General features: G+C 41.6%; 1 protein-coding gene across 4 annotated transcripts in view; it reads right to left on the bottom strand.

Moving 5' to 3' along the window:
• The window catches only part of MAPK10 (mitogen-activated protein kinase 10), a gene marked incomplete at its 5' end in the record, with an annotated part of 58,214 nt that overhangs the window by 11,945 nt on the left and 24,708 nt on the right, over positions 1-21,561 (bottom strand). For 2 of the 4 annotated variants that reach the window (XM_082760079.1, XM_082760080.1), the window contains 5 exons: positions 961-1,143; positions 13,297-13,368; positions 16,526-16,691; positions 17,924-18,062; positions 19,583-19,641. In XM_082760079.1, coding sequence (XP_082616205.1) covers positions 961-1,143; positions 13,297-13,368; positions 16,526-16,691; positions 17,924-18,062; positions 19,583-19,641 — 619 coding nt within the window. Of the gene's footprint in view, positions 1-960; positions 1,144-8,627; positions 8,700-13,296; positions 13,369-16,525; positions 16,692-17,923; positions 18,063-19,582; positions 19,642-21,561 lie in introns of all 4 variants that reach the window. The other 2 variants (XM_082760081.1, XM_082760082.1) reach the window with 2 other exon arrangements.

Below are 21,561 nucleotides of genomic sequence, written 5' to 3'. Positions count from 1 at the left end.
AGCAGAAGTATGGAATTCTGTGCATCCCAAAGCATTCACTCAGACCTTCACTTGGCTCCTTGAGCTGCGACAGCAGCCTTGCTACCAAACAGCTGCTAACGGGAAGAGTACTCTAGGAAATGGAATGGCATCTCAGCTGCAAGCAACTGAGGATCATTACAGGTCACTGTAGGAAGCAACCCAAAGTACTCAAGAGGTGCAAAACAGATACACAGCACAAGCTGGTAGGTGTACTAGAGCTGCAGTGAGAAATCCTTTTTATCCTAAACACACATTAATCAGTCTTTCCAGCTGGAGATAGAAGTCATCTTGAAGTAAACCATGGCTTCAAAATATGATTAAGGCCATCACAAAACACGTCAGTGTATATATTCTAGAGCAGTGTATCTAGTCGCACCAGAATTAAGTTACTGCTCAGCTTTACACGTCAAAACTGAACTACAGCATTTTTCAAAATAAGAAATCCACCCACAACACTTATTAAACCTCAGCTATATCAAGACCATTTTGGCTGCTGTTGCTGATACCTTTCTGTTGTCTAGGAAAGGCAGAGCTACGAGGCAGGCACCTGGCCTTTCTAGTTTAAAAGAGAATTGTGCAAGAGTTGAGGTGTGATGAAAGCTCTCCTTTTCCTTTGTGTTACAAGCTTTAGCAAGAGAATAAATGAATACCACAGTTCCTCACGATACAGAAGTACCATAAAGAACAAACACCATGCAGTTATGCTTGACACATTAATCAGCAACAATGCAGACTTCCTTGGCTGCCCAAGTACCAGGTTCTCCAAAAATCACTTCCAAAAGCTGCCTCTAAGCTCAACATAAAAATTCATTTGCCTCCGCAAATGAATGCATTAAGAAGGAATACTACTAGAGAGAAGAAAAATTGGGAAAAATTGGGAAAATCCTTCCTTGCACTGTGGCTGTTCACATGTTAACTGCGGTCCTTTATCAGACATACCTTTGAGTTTGTTGTGTTCTGAGTCAGCTGGGAAGAGAGAATCTGGAAAAAGTTTGGGGAAGGTGAGGCCAGCGTACTTGGGTCTGTTCTCAACGTAGTTCCGTACCGTCGGCTGCAGCTTCTTCATGAATTCTGGACAGGGCGTTCCCAGCTGCTCGATAACTTTGTTCCACTGATCAATATCTGAACATAAGTAATTAAGGAAAACAAAACACAAACCCCAGTCTCCTGGCCTTTCTACACAGTCACTCCCTGGGAATCCTCAGAGGCGTCCACTCCCTTCATCAAACCTTTGCAGCCACTACCTTTTCGCATCATTATGCCTCCAAGCCCTACTGCCTGCAAAGGGCACAACTCTCTCCCATGTCTACGTTAAGTGAAGGTGTTGTTGTGCAAATCCCAAACCAACAAGCATAGGGAAATACACAGCCTGCTCTCTTGAGACTGTCACCAGCAGCTTGCTCCCCTTCTCCTGCACGCCTGCATGTGGCTCCAGCTACATGAGCACAGCAGGGCATGGCAATATAATCGTGTGGCCTCTGTTCTCTCAGTGCAGAGCAAGGCCCAGCTGACACAAACCATAGAAAAGGAGCTCTGCCTGGGACACAAGTAGCCCCCTACTCACCTGTTTTATGCCACTATTACTCTCCCGGATAACTTCATTAGTGATAATTGTACTAAACCCACCCACCTGAAGCCCCCCAAAAGCGATTTGTTAGATGTCATAAGAATGTACCGGGACTCACTGTCTGTAGATGAACAACGCCTTGGGCATAGACAGAGCTTTCTCCTTAACGCCACCGCCATGGCTATCTTGCTAAACTCTGACTGACTAATAAGCAACACGCTTTCATGCTTAGAAACAAATCTTATTACAGGCAATTTGTACTGAGCTTTTTCTTCCTTTTTTTTTTTTTTTTTCCTTTGTTTTTGTTTTCTCAAGACAACAATTACCCAGCTGATAAATGATGTGAAGCTCTTCCAGCCACGTTCAGAACAACCGCGCCAACAAAAAAAGTGAAGTGACTAACTGGAAGGTCAGTGCCATCTCTACATTGCTCTTATTCACGGTGCTGAGAACCTGAGGATAACATGAAAAAAGGGAATAGCACATGCAGACATGGGTACATTTACGCTAAGAAATGTGGGCAGGGTGCTTTGTAAGAACATACTGGAAATAAGCTTCTAAGAGACAAGCATCTAAAGCATTTCAGTGCAGGAACTGGGTTTTTATTCTTCATGTACATTACTGTTGTCATGACTGTCTTAACTGTGGAGGAGTTTCCCACACACTAGACACAATTCCTCACAATCTAAGAGACAAACCAGGTCCATGGGATGGAGGTAACAGGAGATAAATATGAGGTGGCAAAAAGCAGATTTTTGGTGCAGAAGCTATTTCAGATTTTCAAAGAAGCGTTCCAGCCTAAAGAACCAGAGATTTAGGATTCTTACATACTTTGAAAACCCATCAAAGGGATTTGCTTGAAGTTTCTTACTAAGTTTGGGTTTGCCTGAAATATCTTATTTGAAAAAAAAAAAAATCAAATACATTATAAAATTGAAGCCTTTCTAATCAAAAGCATGTAAAGGGATGAAAGGAATTTAAATGTGCTTTAAAAAGACCCTATCAGTGTTTTGAATTACTTTAATTCCAACTCAAAAGAGTTGTTAAAAACAGCAGTGGTCTGTGAAAACTTTCAAAAAAAAAAAAAAAAGGCATTTATTAAACTAGAAATATTCATGTAGAGCAACCCCCCTCACCCATTCCAAAAGTTGTATGTATCTTGTGTTGTCTGTGAAAACTATCTTGCCCTAAACAGAAAATGAAAGAAATGCAACAACAAAAAAAAATGACAGGTCTATATCTGCTTGAAGAGCAGCCCAAGTACTTCATAAAAAAAAATAAATCAATACAAAGTCACATTTGGCGTTTTTGATTTGTACTCCAGTGGCACACTTGCCTGTGTACTGGCTTGACCATTTCAGGGGCAGGTCTTTCTGAGGCACGTTAAACCAGAGCGTAAGCGCGTTGCAGAGCAGTGCAGAGAATACAAAACGGCAGCAGGGGCAGCTGTGCCAGGAAAGCCACGGCTGGAAGTGATACTGTGTGGACTGAATGAAAGCTGTCAGGTGAGCACGGGCAAATGTAGGGCCTGCTTCAAGGCAGCAGTGCAAAGCTTTGCACTTGTACTGGGTGCAAGGGTGCATGAAGAAGGCAACTCCCAGCTCAGCTGGCACAGGGATGGGAGTGCAGCCCTGCAACGTCAGGCATTGGTCACAGCAACCACAAGGATTGCGTTTGTGTAACTGAGTGATCAAAGCAGATAACTGGGCTTCTTCACCATGTCCTGATACACCAGTCACCGCAGCTATTCTTTGCCCCAAAAACAGCATCAAGGAAAACGCATCAACTGTGCATGGTAACACCTGCACTTGAGAGAAAAGAAAGTATCTAACATGCATTTGCTAGCTGCTGTGTGGCACAAACAGTGGCATGAGGATGGCTACACAAAATTACAGCAAAGGAATGGAAGTTTCTTAAAATTTAAAAAAAATGAATAAAGTTTTGAAGTGCGTATCTTCTGAATTGATAACTGTATTTCTACAGTTTCACAAAAAAAATAACTTGTGAATGAAAAACAAAATTCAGAGATTGTCTTTGTTTTTAAGCTAGCCAGTCTCAAAATAGTAATAATTTTTCCCCTTCTAATATTTTGACTACATGAATTACACTTTTTTTTTTTTTTGAGTCAGTAATTAGATTTTCCGATGTTCAACAGTACAACTTTGCAGGAGATACTGTTTGAACTAGGATGGTTGAGCTCTACTTGAACAGAACTAACAGAAAATCTCCTGTTGCAAAACTCAAAAACTCATGGCCAATGTCCACAGACCAATCACTCCTTTTCCAGTGTTGATGTTACTGACTGATGAAAATGTCTCTTCTCCAAATCCTTCTCAAACACATCTGTGCACTATCAATGCACATTACCTACCAAAATGCGATATTTTATATATGCAATATTTTATTGTATTTATAACAGGGCTGTTGAAGTTATGTTGGATTGGCAGTGGTGACAGCAGGAAATCACTGCCCAACAGACTGGAACCCGCCTTCACTTGTCAAGCAGCACATTTATACTGGTTTTACTGTGCTGGAGCAGGTTTTGCTCTTTCTGGTTTAACATGCTTCTGCTGGAGAGGAGTACAACAAGAGCATATCCAATATTTCTTTTATTTTTAAATGTAAGGACCGTGAACATGACATGGTCACAGGGCTCTTCCTTCACAACAGATGGACAGGGTAAATTAATCTTATTACTATGTCAAAAACCTCATGGAAGTGCCTGATGAGTTTTTTTTCCCTGAATGTGCAGGTTTCACCAATGAAAACTGACTGCATTGCTTAGGATCCAGATTTTTGGTGCACCCAACCTGTCAAATTAGAATAATTACCCTGAACAGCTCTGTATTTCTCCCTCTGACACCAAACTGTAGCAACAAATGCAAAGCTGATAGCTCAATCCACTTTTACCTTTGAAATTGGAATTCTCTCTGTCTCAGTCCCCTAACTCAAGAAAACCAACCAAGCAACTTCACTGTGGGATACGTCAGTGCCAGACATCTATTTTTCCCCACAGCCCTGTAATTTACAAACAGATGTCAACACAATTTACAGTAAACACAGAAGAAATACAAAGTGGTAACATTTGACAAGACAAAAAATATGGGGTATTTTCTGTGACAAGGTGAATGCTTTGAGAAGAATGGGGTATTTGTGAAAAATAGACCATAAAAGAAAACATTTTGCAACTTAAAAGAGGAGTAATCACTATTTATGTGCTACAATAGAGCATATGAAAATAAAAATTGCATGTAGCGCACAAGTAAAATGACTTCAAAAAATCACCACTGATCATTTGGTAGCGGTGTTGGCTGTGCAACTGTCATTAACCCTGTGGATGGATATACATGATGACACCTTGATTACAATTTTTGACAACTTTTTTTTTTAGCTGACACTTCATTGCATTGCAGAGAATGTTAGCTTATGTAACAAGAAATAAATCAATGCTTAGTGGAGAGTCTAGATACTGCAGAGTAGGACTGCAATCTTGCCCTTGGTAAGTATCACCATTTCCCTTAGGGACTTGGCCTCACCCTTGCAGTATCTGCTCTGACTACTCTGGGCCATGACAAAGTTTCTGTATCATGTCATGCACTTACGTTCTTGAAATGTGCACAGCTGCACTGCTGATGATCAAGTACCTAACCTAGGAGTATAAACATCAGCATTACTAAATACCTTCTAAATGAACCGTGAAACCATGTGTAAAAACCTTGTGCCTAAATCTGTGTGACATGTGCAATGTGACTGCAGTTACAGGATAAGGCTCCATAAGTGATAGCTTGTGTGGCCATCTCCGAATTCATCACACTATATTACTTCTCTCCACTTAATGTCTTATTTCCTTGTAAGCATTCCCAAATACGGAATTCAAAGGCAGATCCTTCCTAACCTGTCCAAAATGCATTCAGCAAGTGAAGAAATAAATGTGTCTAACCATGCCTCACCAAATACGCAGCTCACCAAATAGAGAGGACTAAGGCAACTACTTAACTCCTTCGGATCATTTATGCAGTGGTATGAGAAGACAAGCAGGCGATCCTGAGTGGAACTCGTGGAGTTAAGAGTCAGCTCACCAGCACAATCAGCTTTTGAAACTGATCCTGAGCCAGCACAACAAACCAGGTTGCCTTTCTGCCCTTGCTTGAGGCAAAAGTGTATCCAAGCTTCATCATAACAGTTTCTCTGTAAGCAGAACTATTGCTCCTCAACCTTGAAAAGAAATTTCATTTAACATTTAAAAAGAAAAAAAGCTTTAGCTCACATTAAACTACATCATGCCCATACACCAGAGTGGGTAGAGAAGCATCAGAATTCCAGTGATCAGTCAAGGCCCATGGGACCTTTGACACTTCAAAGCATTCGCTCAGGAGTTTACACAAAGAATGGCAGCTGACTTCTGTTCACAGCTCCACCCGAGCCATTTCAGTGAATTCAGGTGGATTATAGGAGCAGAGCAGAGCTGCAACTTAGCTGAGCACTCTGTTCTGCGCTTATTCCAAGACATTTCCTATTTTTCTCCCTGTGAATTTTCTGTAGCCATCTGAGATTGCTGCATTTTGCTATAAAGGTTTTTCAGTTGGGTGAATGGACCATTTAGGTCTGGAAACAGAAATGGTATCAAACGATCTATACCCCCTAACTGCTGGAAAATGGCAAACAGTTCATTTTGAAGTCAGCTATATGACTGACAAGCCGTTTCTCATGAATATTCAATCCTGATTCAAAAATGCTTTTCACAGTTATGTATGCATAAAAATGGACACAAATGGGCATTAAACACTTCAAATCAAAGCGTGGTTGTGAAATAAAGCACTTGTGCGAAGAAAAAACACAAGCTGCTGATACATTTTGGTCCACTGCCAGTCCTAACCCATTTTACACACATTTTATGTAGAAGAGGAAGGTTTTTTTTGTGTGTGTGTGGTGGTTTTAAGAATTAGATTCATATTTATTTTTGCTCCTTTGACACTTGAATACATGCCTAAGTATGCTGCCCCCAAGCTGCCAGGGCTCATAATTCCTTGCTGACGGAATTAGACGGCTGCCCAACCCTGTCACACGTCTGAAGGAAAATAACTCAGAACCACGACTTTTACAGAAAGGGCAATTATCTACTTTGCAGGCTGTAGAAAGACGACAGCACGGTGGTCCATCTCAACCTGCTGCTGGTTAGGGCACAGGAGGGAGAAGTGGTTGATTCAGGGCAGGGTGCTCAGCATCGCTCCCGGGCCGGCAAATAAATGCTAATGGAACCGCAGAAGAAAAGCCGAGCAGTGCATAAAGCGTTGTGCAAATTTAGCAACACATTATAAATACGAATGAAGAACGTGAACTCAATTATAGAACAATGCCAAACACATCAGCAGCTGCTAATGCCGATTTCTGTGGGGTTACTGCAGTATTAAACTGCATGTAATGGTTTAATTATAGAGGCTTTGGGTGATTTCTTTTTAATAAGTACGCAGCTGTGTGAAACAAAGCTGTTTTTAAAGCACTACATGAGACACGTTCAATTCCTTTTGCACTTATTTGGGGATTTCTTTAAATGGTATCTTACAGAACTTCAGCCTATTAACCTAAAACCATCACTGAGCTACAGTGCCCCCCCCTTACCTTTATCACTCCATATTCACAGAAAACACAAGCACAGCCTGGGCCAAATCGTCACAAATAAGTGCTAATGAGTTACATTAACACTTAGAAGTGAAAGGTTTTCTTTCACACATGCAGATGAGTTGTGCTTCCCATCACTTGTAAACTCTGGGGAGTTGGAGCGTTAATTTCAGTACGATGCCACTTTGTGCAAAATTCAGAGTATTATATTGGACAAGGCTGTGAAAATATCATTGCCTACTTTCATTTATTTTCTGCTCTTTAGATATTACCTTTTCATGTTCTAATCAGCATATTGAACCCTTTAAAGGGTGAATGAGGCCACAAGTGAAGTGCGAAATTGAATTAGTAAGTAACACTACACGCATACGCAAGCATACATACACACAAACACACCACATGCTTTCAGAGAAAGTTGCATTAAAATAAACAGTGCCTGGAAACTCCTCTGTCACCTACTGAACTACAGGGTTTAATCAGAGGGAAGCCTGGCGTGCAGGCCATGGTCAATTCTCATCTGTGAAGGCCGTGGAGCACGAGTCACTGGCTTCAGATGTGCACTTTGACCAGCTGATAGATAACAAAGTTCCTATCGAGGTTTTCTTAAAGCATCCAATCAAAGAAGTGTGATGGCTGCCTCGGGCCTGAGTGCGAATGGTCTCTATAGAAAATTATACATACCGAGTCTGCTTGGAGCGCTGGGCCACTGAAGTAAAATGTTTCGTCTATAGACCATTGCTTCTTGATGTCCAAAACACGTTCTGATTTCACTTAATGGCTACAAGACTTAGATAAAAGTATGAGTGAAGTCCTTTAGAAAAGTTTCTGAGGAAGCTCCTAGCCTTTTGAGTCATACAACTGCTACAAATTTAAGGGATAATTTTAGTGATGGGAGGCAGAAGAAATCCCCAAAACGAGGCCATTTCCTGCTTCCCTACCTCAACACCACTTGTGCAGCTAAGACAAGCAAGGCCTGAGTTCATCCTACCTTCTTCCTAAATTGCAGGACATCTCCCACATCATGTGGAGGCAAATGGCGACTCGTGCCTACCATGGCACAAGCTGAACTTACAAAACCGTCATTTATGAAGCAAGAAACCCCGTAATTAATGAACAGACATTTATAACACAACAGAACTAGAAGCAACTGGTCACTGGCTGCTATCAGCAGGAAGCACTTCTGACCAACTGTGCAGGATGTTTTCCCTCTCAGTAGGCTATACTCACTGCGCTCTCCAGGTAAGGCTTTTACTGAGAGATGTAATGGGTTATTGACATTGTGGCTTGCAAGGATTTCACAGTGGGACTTTCAACCCAGCTTGTTAGATGCAGTATGAATGGACTAGTCTGGCATGCAGGAGCTGGAGGGAAAAGGGTCACAAGTACCTACTGAGGCCAAATCGGCTGCTGGGAAGGATACGATCAGTGCCAGGAAACAACACAGCACCTTTAATCATTTCTCCCATGATGCACCCTACTGACCACATGTCAACTGAAAACAAAAATGAAATGAAGGTAAACAAGAAAACAGAAACAGAACAACAAATAAATGAGAAGACTTCTCCAATCCTGCCACCGCAGCGCAGGGCCTGCAGCCCGCCTGCCTCGTGCCCTCCGCGATGCGCTCCTGCTCGTGCTTGTGCCTCGCGCGGCAGCGCAGCAGGTCTGAGAAAAATCGACTCCACCAGCTTTCGTTACCCCAGCGTGGATGCAAGACAATGAGAATTAAATGCAGAAAACCAAATGAGACCCGCAGCTGGCTACTGTGTCAAAAGAACATTCATAATTAAAATTCACCAATTAATTGTCTTCTTTAAGTTTTCATTTGCATTCATTACCTAGGTTTCTACTGCTTTGTACTGCAAATGAATGCTGGTCTTTGCATTTAGTGAGGATATGCAAATTGCTTTTCCTTTATCCTTTCAGCTACTGAGATCCGTGCGTATTTTCAGAAGCTGAGCTGGCAGCAGCCACAAAGGAACCCTGGGTCCCCAGGAAGACACATCCACCAATTATTCAGGGGTGGGAACAGAATGTGTTGAGGTTACTCAACTACCATTATGCTCGCTTTAGAGCCTGCTGGCTCACTTCCACGGGATCTCAGTGCAGCCATCAGTCCATCAGAGACAGGGGTCTTGAGAATCTCCTAAGATTTCTGTTCGACGTGGTAGGAAATGCCAATTTCTAAACAGGACAGTTGAGACAGAAAAGCACTGAGCCATACCTTCTGCACTGAAATTCAGAGCAAATCGGGGGACTGTTTACCTGGTACAGAGAAGAGCAGTTCAGCTGGATTAAAACAAAGCTAACCATAATTTACACCATGAAAATCAAACTCCTTCCATCCAGTGTCACGTTGAACTGGTGTTTTCCCCAGCACCAATACCATGAAACCACATTACCTCTGCTGTCCTTGCTCTATGATTAAGCCATAGGGCATGGAAGCATAAAAAGGGACAGCCTGGTCTCTCAGGGCCAGAAGCTGCGGGGAAAAATGAAAGCGTCATGCTGCTTGGTTAAATTTACTCCTGCAATTTTACATTGAGCAACAGTTGAAAGGTGATTTGATTTTGAATGCAAATGTCCTATCTGTGGCAATCTACATGCCTGGTTTAAGGCTCCCTGTTGCTTTACTTAGCATATGAAAAGCTTAATCACTACAAAATAAATCAATAAATAAGTAGAGAAATAAATAAAAGGCTACTTGTTAGGAAGCAATAAGCAAACCTAGAGATGCAAATTATTGCTGCTTTCATCACAAGCTAAATGGCATGCAAAATATCAGGAGAAGATAGAGCAAGCAGTTGTTTGTTCATCTGTTATTAGCCCCTTTTCAATGTCAGAGGCTGCCTTCGGACGTTACTGCTCTGTGCTGTGGTCAACAACGCACAACTGGAAGTTCACTCAGTGACTCGCTGAACAGAAACCTCTGCAGAGTGGACAGTATTCCTCTACTTGATTCCTCAGGCTTTGGGAAGGGACTTTGAAAACACACAACTTGGAAGCAGTAAAGATAAACATCTGAATATATCCAATATCTGAAGAGAAAAAAAAAAAAAAAAAAAAAAACAAAACACAAAACTCTGCCTTCTTGCTCGTCCCCCTGAGCCACTTAGAAATAAGTCAAATTAGAGCCCTTTTCTTGAACTGCAGGTAGCTGGAGGCCAGGGGGTTTGTTACAAGGCATGCACAGCAGTGATCATCAGCAGCCCCAGTGAAGGCTTTGAGACTGCTGTGCAATGCTCTGCGAGCCTCAGCCCGGTGTTTCATGAAGTCCAGCATAAAGCCAGATGGACTCTGAGTCATTTCAGTATTGCATGCATCAGAAAAACAACCCACCCAAAATCTCAGAACATTTGCACCCAATTCCAAACCGCTGAAAATTTCCATTAGTTCAGGATTTTTCCCAAAAGCAAGATATTCAAAAAGGCTGGTGATGTTCCGCCACCACAAGGAATATCTCTAAACTTCAAACAAATGCACACTGATTCATTGCCATGTAGAGATCTGCACAGCTCCACGTACAACTCCACTTTTTGCAACTATTTGCCTTGAGGTTTTAAGATCACTTGAAAATGACCGTTAATGAATTAAATCCACAACTTTTCACCTGAGTCTTTGAAGTGAAATTACTGAATTTGGGCAGCTTGTGATGGGAAGCCATCTCTCCAAGTACTTGTGACATGGATTACCAGAAATGGTGAATTTTTATCCCTGCCCCAATCTCTACAAACTAGGCTGCTGCCCAAAGCTGTTCTGAAGTTAATGGCAAAACACAACTTCCTTTTTTTTTTTTTTTTTTTTTTTTTAAATCAGCCTGCCTGAGTGTTTACACATACTTCAAAATACAAGCACATTTTCCAAGGACACCAAACACCCCCCTGCCTTTGCCATCTTGAATAAATGGCCCTGTAACCTCCTTCAGCACCACCTCTGGGACTTCACAAAAGACTATGAAGGGGAGCCCAGATGGAATAACCACAGCTGCTCTCGCTAAGGCTCCTGTTGAAGATGGCTCTTCAGAGCTGTATAGGCAGCTCCAGCTTGCATTCAGTGAAATCATGGCATTCTGAGTAAAATTCAAGAAACGTGCTGCAGGAAACTGGAGGCCAGAGACACAGGCACAGCTGAATGAGCTTTGCAGTCCTCCCCATCCTCATGGGCTAGCTCTCAGGTCCTTCACCTGCTCTCCGTCCAGGCTGTTTGCCCAGGGAAAGGAGCAATAGATCATCTCCACTGTAGCTGCTGGGACCCACTGCAAATGCCACACACATTACAGACAGCACGGGGGTCTTATACTAAATGTAATCTGCTCTATAAACCATTAGAACATGCATACTGGAATTTAAAAGAGAGCTCGGCAGAGGACTACAAAGGTATACTAGGATTTGCAGGAACACTGGTCTGTAAACAGGGTCAGACTAAGAAGCCTCCCTGGCAGTATTTTGCAATGTCTGTTTTGGGCAATTAAAAAGAGACAAAAGGCATTTTCTAGGCAATTGCTAGCTGGCACACTGCGGGAGGGTGGAAGGTGTGCTTATGTTTTGGACACCAGCTAGCTCCTTGCAAGCCGACAGCGCCTGAATGGCCCCATCTCGAGCGTCCTACTGGGTCAATTATATGAATGACTTCAGCAATGTTGGGCTTCTTGATACCAAAAAACGTGTCCAGAGACTATTTTAATAAAGTTTTTTTTTTTTTTTTTTTTGAAAACACATGCTTTCAGTTTATATTAACCGGGACAATGGTTGCATACAGGTACCATTGTCTGTATGGATTTACATCTTTCTAAGTTACTGTAAGGAAGTCATGCATCCAGTGTATTTCCAGTCTATGCTCCCATAGGATGAGGAGCCACTACAACGAGGCTGATTCCTCCTCAGCAGACCTCCAGTTCTGCATCTATCCTTTGGTAAAACCTTACTGCAGCTTCACCTGGCCACTGGGCAGAGCTCCATTTTCAGGGAAAGTCGGCAGAGCTGAAAATAGGACAGGCGGGACCTACCTCTGTCAAACACTACAGAGTTCACTCGAGAGCCAGAAAAAAAATATTAATTAGTTCCATGACTGTATGTCTATAGAAACTGGATTTTCTCCACACCAACTGCCAGTGTCTGCTGATGCCAGATTTTCACGGTGTCTTTCTGCCAGCCTGCTGCAAATAATCTTTTTGTTTCTGAACATGGAAAAACCATGTCACGTTGCTACATTTTATTCTGATGGGCAAAATACACACTCCCTACACTCCCCAGCCATCACCAGCAGGTTGTCTGGCTTAGCCTGCGATAAAGTGAAGGCTAAATACACACCTCCTCTTTGTTTTCATTTTCTAATATTGCTTTCACCACCTTAAAAGTGGTAAAAATAATATCACCTAAGATGAAAAAAACAAGATGGAAGGGAAACAGAGTTAAACTTACGACACAGAGCTCATGCAAGTAAAGGAAAGTTCATTTTTACATTAAGAATATCTTATTTCCATTCAACCTGGAAACCACACCAGATATACGGTTGCTTTATACTGTGTGAGTCAAATTCTTTGTTTTAAAGAAAAAGGTTGTATTGACTCAGTTCTGAGCCCATACAGCACTGAGATGAATCCAAATCCATGATGCATTAGCAAGCAAAAGATTATGATGTCACCACAAATGTTATGAAGTTGCTACTTCCAAAACATTAACACAGAAAAACAGATTTACAGGAACCAGATGAGCCAAATTAGGATTTTTTTTTTTTTTTTTGGTATCGTATTTTTCCTTTGAAGAGTAGTAAGTAAAACTATTAGTGTGCTATCATAATGCTTGTATTCTATACTGTATATTAGTATCACATAAGAACTACGTGAAGTGGAATGACTATGGGTTTTAAAACAAGGTAACTGATTTGTGTGAAATAATTCTGTGCATCTGTTTTTCATTTTCAATTTTGTCCGTATCAGTAGTGCGCTGTTTCTGTTTACTCGTACCTCTGGGATTCAATTTCTTGCTTCTATCTTTATAGTCCTGGTATATTCATTACAAGGAAACAGGGAAGGGGTGGAAGAGAGGAACAAATAATAGGTGAAGCTGCAGCAAATGGCACAAGGATACAGTCCCTTCCTGGAAAGAGGATTTTGTGGCGAACCATTTCTCCCATAATGCATCCCACAGACCATATATCCACTAGAACAGCAGAGATAGGGAAGTGAAGAAGAAGGAAAAAAAGCAAAGTTAACTATGACATTTTATTCCTAAAGGAGGGGAAAAAGAGCAGGGTGATCAGAACAGTTCAGTTTGTTTTGTTGCTGTTTTTTTTTTTTTTTTTTTTTTTTTTCCCCCACATCTCACCTGAAGCCAAAATGATTAAGTAAAAGCTGTGTCAGTCAGCCTGATGGCAGTGAGCAACAATGGTGCAAAATGTTTAAAATTAACATTGCTGGAAAAAGCTAGCAAGTAAAGAAAAAACTGCACAGACCCATGGTTTACACTGAGTTTACAGTGGGAAAAAAATATTATTATTATTATTATTTTTTTTTGAACTTAAAAAGCACAAAACACCCCAGACAATGATCGTCTGGAAGAAACCCCACCTGCAGCAAGGCAGTTTATAGGCTGCGTCCTGCAGGAGTGAGTCTCCCTGCAGCACTACACAAGAGGTCCCAAAGAGAAGCACTCACTCAAGTGAAGGCCGCACGGATAAATACCATCCTTGAGGGTTAGCTACAAGTCCTGCTTTGGGGTCAGAAGCCATGACGTCCTGTCTCTACATGCCTATCTGTGTGTGTCTGGCTGTACCTACATATCAACAAAGAACCACAGAGTGACACTTGCAATCTGCTTTTTTACTCCGTAGGTACTCAAAATTAATGCTAAAATAAACAAGTTCTTTGGAGGACAAGTACCAACAAGAGTAAGAATATTTCTTATCTTCCTGATCCTCCCTGCAGCATTTAGATGCAGTAAGTGTGGTTACCTGTTTGACTTGACTTGGGTGGGGTTGGATTTTTTTTTTCCTCTCAAGCTTTACAAGAAAAAAGGCTAGATAGATGACACTATGTACAGAAGAGACCTTGAGCCAATGTGAAGGGGGAAACCTGCTTTAAAATGCTTTAAAAAACCATGTCTCTCTGCTTCGAATCCTCACTTTGTAGTCATGTTCAAACTACATAGCCAGTTTCTTCTCTTTTTCTTCCCCCTTTTTAACCTTCAAAAGCTATCCAAAACAAACCAAAGAAACAAACAAACAACTCATTGTTTTGGTACAACAAAATAAAGGTGAAATGCTCCATTTGGGAAAAGGAGGGTAGAGGTATCAGGGGCACAGGACAGCAGGAGCATGCCTGAGGCGGTGGCAGTTTTCTTCTGAGTGATGGTTTTGGGACCTTCCACAGGAAGCGCAGCAAACTGGTGATAATTATGCATCTTTAGCCAACCAAGTGCAGAAAGAAAATGAAAGCAGTGAACGGTCCTTATACAGGCAATGTACGAAGGAAGGGGAAAAAATAAGGGAGCTTCAGTAATGTGGCAGCACAGGCCAGGGCAGGGAAACACAGACCAAGCCTTTCTGTTGCCTTCCCTGGGAGCTGGATGAGAGCCTCCAAGCAGACCAGCTCCTCAGACAGCTGACCTTCATTTTCAAATGTTTTGCTTTCTTTCTCTGTTGACTTCATTTTCACTTAACACAATTAAGACCATTCATCCTGAGCCAGATTCTCTGACCAGGAGAGTCAAAGGAGGCCTCTCTGTTAACTTCCAGGGACATTTGAGCAGGACCTTTACATGTGGCAAACGTTCTTAGTATCTTCCCAGCTGTGCACTTCATCACAGAACTGTCTCTAACTTTTTCTTATTGTCATTTTAATCATGTGAAAACTGAGTGCCTTCTCTGTCCTTTCAGGGACAATTATAACAAGAAAGATAATCATATGTTTGGAAAGAAAGAGAAAGCAAAATAATTCATTTCACAACAGAAGAAACTAGGTATTTGGAGTAAGGAGCAATGTAAAGCATGCTGAGCCTAGATCAAGTTTATAATGACACACATCAAAATTCTTTAAGAAACTTTAATATATTAGTCTGTATGGTTAGTATCCACCCAGTAACTGTCACCTTTGTAGATTTTCGTGTGAGAATCTGTACTGTAAATTCACAAACATTACTATTTATACAAAGGCTTCCCAATTTTGGCAGAGGTTTTGTGAGTATGCCTGTGTTCTTGTTCAAGTCACAGAATTGGCTCCCAAAATCAGTTTCACTGCTCTTCACAAAATGCTGTTGGCTGTTAGTCAAAGTTTTCCCGTGGGTTAGCCTCTTAAAATGAATTAAATAGGAGTCTTTTAAATAAATTCCTGGTCTTGACATTTGCTGTTTTACCCAAGCATTTGTCATTGAAAAGTCTATCATACAGCAAAGTGGTAGCTTTTGACAGCAGAATCTGTATCACAGCAGATTTTTCTCCACTCCATGCATTATCCCCTCCTTTCCTGCCTTGTTTACCTGACACTCAGATTAGGTACAAATGAGAATCATTTTTAAAGTTTTCCCCTCCATCCTTTGTGAAAGTGGACTTGCCCTACTTGCTTCTTTATAGGGTGTACCGCCTACCTACTTTTCACTAAGTTTCCAGGGACCGAGAGGTATCCAGATCCCACACAGACTGTTCAGAGCAAAACCCTATTTGCATCTAGAGAGATTACGTACCAATGCATGTTTTTGTTTTGTTTTGTTTTTAGCTTAATCTTTTTTTCTCTCCTTTCCAACTCTTTCATTAAAAAGAGACACAAACTGCAGAATTTATATCTAGATTTTCTCCACATGAAACCTGTTAGCAGAAACTGGGACTTTAGTTAAACGTATCATACAGGCAGAAATGGCTCTTGAAATTCATATCTAATTAGTTTTGCAGGAACTGTGGAATGGCTAGGATTCCCTGTTTTAGCTTTTACCTCTCTTCTTCCTGCCTCAACCAATTCAAAGACCCAGATCCAAATACTTCGTTCAGCAATCCAACCTTGTTCACACCCTGTTTCATAGCCACAAAAGCCAAATGCATTTTGCTCAGAAAGGGCTGATTGTCTTGGATAAATTCAATGGTAACTATGACCAGGTTTCCCACTATTCTGCAGTCCCACGCCAATAACTCCACCAATATTACTCTGCAAATACAGCCAGTAGCTGCAGTACCCAACACTAAGAAACTGCTCCAAATCACCTGCCTTTTAAATTCAAGACATTATTTCTTGTTACATTTTCTTTTTCTCCTTCTGGTGCCCCTTACAGTTGTGAAGGCAGACTTTACACTTCAGGTCCCAACACACTTGCTATGAAATTGCAGCCCTACCGTTCTCCTTGTAGCCCATTCCCAAGATGACCTCTGGTGCTCTGTAGTAACGTGTCACCACATATGGAGTCATCATGAAGCTTGTGCCTGCAGTCCGGGCCAGTCCAAAATCCAAAATCTTCAACGTGCAGTCAGATTTTACCACAATATTACTTGGTTTTAAATCCTGAAAAGATAGTGAGAAGAGATATGACTGCACTTCATAAAGCTAGCCACAAAAGCGATCTGGACTGATATTTTAGGTCATCCTTGAAATATTACTTTACTCTCTGACACCAATAGTTACAATCACAAATCACTTGCAGGTACATGGTAAAATCTTGCTACTGTTTCTCTCAACATCCTTCACAAGGGTTGCTAGTGTGGCATATTCGGAGGCTTTAGTTGGATGGTGGGAGCTTACTAGAGTTAAATTCCAACTGTATATGTGGAGTTACCTTACTGTTTGATTTATATGAATTTTTCAATTCATCCTTTCCCAGAAGACCACCTTGAAGCCAGGTCTATTACCCTTCTGTGTCTTTTATGCCAAGAAAGGAGACCTTGGTTTATAGTTAAACAATGTTCACCTTGGAACACATTTTATTAGCCCTTCTTCTCTTCCTTTCACAAGGGAAGAGAAATATTTTCTCTTCTGTTTTTTTAAACAGGGAAACAAATATTAGTAAAAGCACGTTTTAATAAAGAATAAGGTTATTTTTAATCCACTGAGTATTGCCTCCTGCTCGCAGTCACATGAACTGTTCCTTCTGTTGTCAACAGGCACAGGTAGAGAACTCCGGCATTCACAGCCGGGTGCTCCGCCCTTAGCAGACACCGTGCTCTGAGGTAGAGAAGTAAAATGAGAGGATGCATTTAATACACACTTCACAGCCTTTTCATTCATTTTTCATTCATTTTTTCATTCATTCAGTGAACGTAAATCATGTTTAATATTAATTCCATATGTTCTGCCTGCTCTCTGTGGAGCTTGATCTGACTTGTGTGACATTGAGCTGGATCTTGATCATACTTGTATGACACGATGACACATACGACTTGTACAACATCAGTTCAGATAGTCTGAACATTAGGATGCAGACAGCTGCATTTTCAAGAGCAATACCCTTTCTCTATATGTTTCAGAGATCGTATGTACTTGGTGATTTCCAGTGCTTATTGTTTGGCTATTATTAATAAGGACGTGACCTTTTAAAAGTTCACAATGAATCTCACTTTTAAAACAGCCAAAAAGCTACTCTGACAAGGGGCTATGATGGGCTATGACTTATAAAGGTATGGCCATTTCTCTGGGGGATAGGGCTTAGATCTGCAGTACACAAGATACTTTAACTGGTTTCTCAAGTCCTCATAAGGATGCCATTTGCTGCCCTAAGTTTCAAACCCAAGTCTGCTTACCCTGTGAATGATTCCTGCGGAGTGAAGATGCTTGATACCACAGAGCATTTGGTAAAGTAGGTAAGACATTCGCTCATGGTCGAGCTCCATCTGAATGACCTGGCACAGATTGGCATCCATTAACTCCATTACCAGGTAACTAAATGAAAAAGCAAAGTTATGAGCTTATCATCTGTGTTGAGGAAGAACTACAGCATCATTTCCAGTGAGTAACAAAGCCTTTCCTTGCTTCAAAATGGCACTGATTTCTGCTGACTGGATATAACATAGCTGGAGAGTGGCTAAGCACAGAAATGGCTCACAACCATATCATTGTGGTGCTCGTCTCTCACTGCACCAACGCTGTTCTTGGTGGGCCCTTCTTGGTACATTCCCCAGAGACTGTACCTTACATGCACACACAAGCAGCACAGAATTGAACCATGCAGAACACAGAAGAGCCACAAGCATCAAAATGACACGACTACTTGGCCTTTGATCATTATGAGGAATGGATACCACAGCACTCGTAGGAATCTGAGAGCAGTGGTGCTAAAACATGCATCCCCACGTGAAATGTCTCCAAAACCCTCCTAAGACTGCATGACTAAACTCAGTTCTCATTACAAACAATTGGTCTTGAGCTTCTGGTAAATAAGCTTCGCTGACAACCTCAGCAGGACCTTATCCTGGTCCCCTTGAGAGAGAAGTTAATAAGTTGAACACACACAGCTCATTTCTTATGAGACTTCTCATAAGCACAGCTGAATCTTAATTATAACAGGGCATCAAAGCGCTCTCAAACTTTGGGGAAAACACTAGCTTTCTATTTCTGTGTGACCTACATGCCTCATCTTCTCCCCAGCACTACTTATCTCCTCTGCTCTGTACACGTCTGCAGTGACAATTTTATGCAGAAGACTTGTATACCAAAACCAGAACCACACTCGCCACTGCTATCTGTCTGTTGGCATCACTGCTATCAGAGTACAGAAGGGAATACATTTCCATACCATGCATACAGAATATGGGAAAGACTGAAAGATAAAAGGCATGCAGCTATATAAAACACTATTTAAAATTTCACTCAGGGCAGGTTCATGCTATGCACAGTAGTGCTTGTGCAATAGGCAATGCTCAGCAGAGATGCTAGTCATCCTTTACACCTAGCACTGGTTCCCCAGGCAAGTAATTGTAGGCAGTCAAAGGTTAGTACAAAGCCAACATGAAAGGAGGAAATATTTCACATCTGTCTCTCTTATGGGAAATTATTTCAGAGTGAATTGCTGCGTTTCAAAACCTCATGACTCAGGGAGCTGTGCAACAACCATCATTTTCCAAGCAAGCTAACACCACAAAAGCAGGCCCCTTTACCTACTGACACCTCTTCCCATGCGTTTGAAGGTAAGTGCAAGTAACTGTAAGTCTCTCGAGAAGGGTCTCACCAGCAGGCTTTGCACACTTACAGTACTTAGGAATCCCAACATTTGGCACCTTATAAATGTCAGAAGTCTCTGAACATGGGAATGTAGGGTGTCTGTCTACCAAAGTGTGGTCTACACATGATCATTTTAAGAGGAGCTCACAGCCTTTGTATTCTGCCAAGTTACTGAGTTCATGGTACACTATAATGCCCCACGTCTCTAAAGCTTTAGTTTAATTATTTCCTGTATTACTTACACATCCTGGAACTCCTCCAGAGATTTCTGTGGTGTGAAGACATTTAATAAACTGATAATCTGAAAAGCAGAGTAAGACAAAAGGAGGAAGACAAGTGATAAAGGTAAGCAGTTGAACCCATTTTGAAGTGAGTGTTAAAGGACAAACTGTTTTCCACTGCTCAGTTTATACCAGCACTTCTCACTTCATGGCTCAGTAAGAAGCTGGCAGCATTCAAAATAAAATGCCTCACACCTCTAAGATTTCTTCAAGGTGCACTTGAAATGGTTTCTGAAAAAAGGATTAGTAAGGAATGATAAACCAAAATGATAACGGTGAAAGGTTCAAAGACCAGCCTCAGCTCAGTCTGCGGGAACAGTCCTCTTGCGACAGCCACAACTATCTTATATATGAAGAATGCATGTCTGAGGGGAGAAGTAATCAAGGACCATCGTACTGTAAGTAAACAGAAGACCTTCCTTCTCTCTGACATAGCTTCAACTCCTTTGAGGGCACTTATCCACACAAACTGACACAGTTTCCATCCCCAGACATACTGCATTTTAGTAAAAGCACTTCAAAAGGGCAGGTACTTTCTAGGCTAAAACAGGACTTCTGTTATGCAAGGTGTATTATTTGCTTTTTAAACATGCTGGGCTACTGAAAGACACTGACAGCAACATGCAAGGCAGCACAGAGGAAAAACGTGATCTTAGGGATCCAAATTCCTCGTGCTTTCCTTCTTGTGGGTGGGAAAGGTAGGAGATGGAGGCAAAGCCACCACGAAGATCACATCTGAACCTCTCCCTCTCTGCCTACACCACCTCTCTAGGCTTGTCTTGACAATCTTCACCTTCCTGTGCATTTCTCAAAACTCTTAATCAGCAAATGCTGCACTGTCATCAGCTTTTATGCAGCATTTTAAAACACATATATTCAAAATGAGTATCACTACTCTGCAGTCCTCTGCTCTTCTCCGTCTATTCTAAACTAAGTGAGAACACATCATTCTCCTGCTTACATGGAGGACTACTCACCGCTGCATTTTTAAAGCCTGCTGGATTGCTCTGACTGAGGGTAGCTTCAATCCATGCCAGTAGGGAAGAGGCAGGTACACACCAATTGACAAGGTGAAACAAGGAAAAGTCAATGCCCAGAGGTGGGGGCAGAGGACGTTAAAGGTGACAAATCCCACTTTTTGTCATTTTAGGGCCAAACCTTTTTCTTTGCATGTGAATTTGTGACTGGTGCAAAGTACCAAACCTCAGCTTACATTATGCTTTTCAAGCTCATCTACGTTCTGCATAATGAGAAAGCCATCTCAGGGTCTGAGGCAAGAGTAAACGTAGCTAACTGAAAAATTCACTCCTATTGAAAGGAAGGGGCATCCAGCAACAGCAGCAGAGAAGGAACTGTAAGAATATGAAATCCTTGGGAAGTCCCTTGAGCAATGCATTGGGGCAATCCTACACAACCTATTATAAAAACAGCAAGTGTACATACAGGCAGACAGACAGTTCTAAGTTGCTATTAGCATACAGACATGAGCTAAGTCCACTGCTACAGTTAAGGATATTTTACTTCATTACAAATTCTAGATTTTATACAATTGGTGGTGGGTGTACAATGCAGGGTAGTCTAGGACTTCCTAACGTTGTTTATTTCAACAAGAGTGCTTTAAGTAAAAGGAATGGTGCAACATGTTGTGGCTTCAGAGTTCTTGGTTCCACACTATTAGCTAACGTACAAATACATGGAAATGGTCAAGTGTTTTGGGTTCTTTACTTCCTTCAACATATTAAAAATAATCTTATAATGATGGCCCGTTATCTTGCACAATCTGTACATCACATCTGCACGATACTAGGTTTCAGATGAAGTCCAGAACAAGGAGTGACACTTGAGCTGGGTACTCCAACTCAAGAAACACTGCTTTGAGTCTTGAGCCCTAGTGACAGGAGGATGGAGCCAGCATTCCAACCATCACTTATGTATTTCTG

The sequence above is a fragment of the Aythya marila genome (genome assembly GCF_965140915.1).
Source record: "Aythya marila genome assembly, chromosome: 4".
NCBI classification, from domain to species: domain Eukaryota; kingdom Metazoa; phylum Chordata; class Aves; order Anseriformes; family Anatidae; genus Aythya; species Aythya marila.
This window is presented reverse-complemented; position numbering and strand designations above follow the sequence as displayed.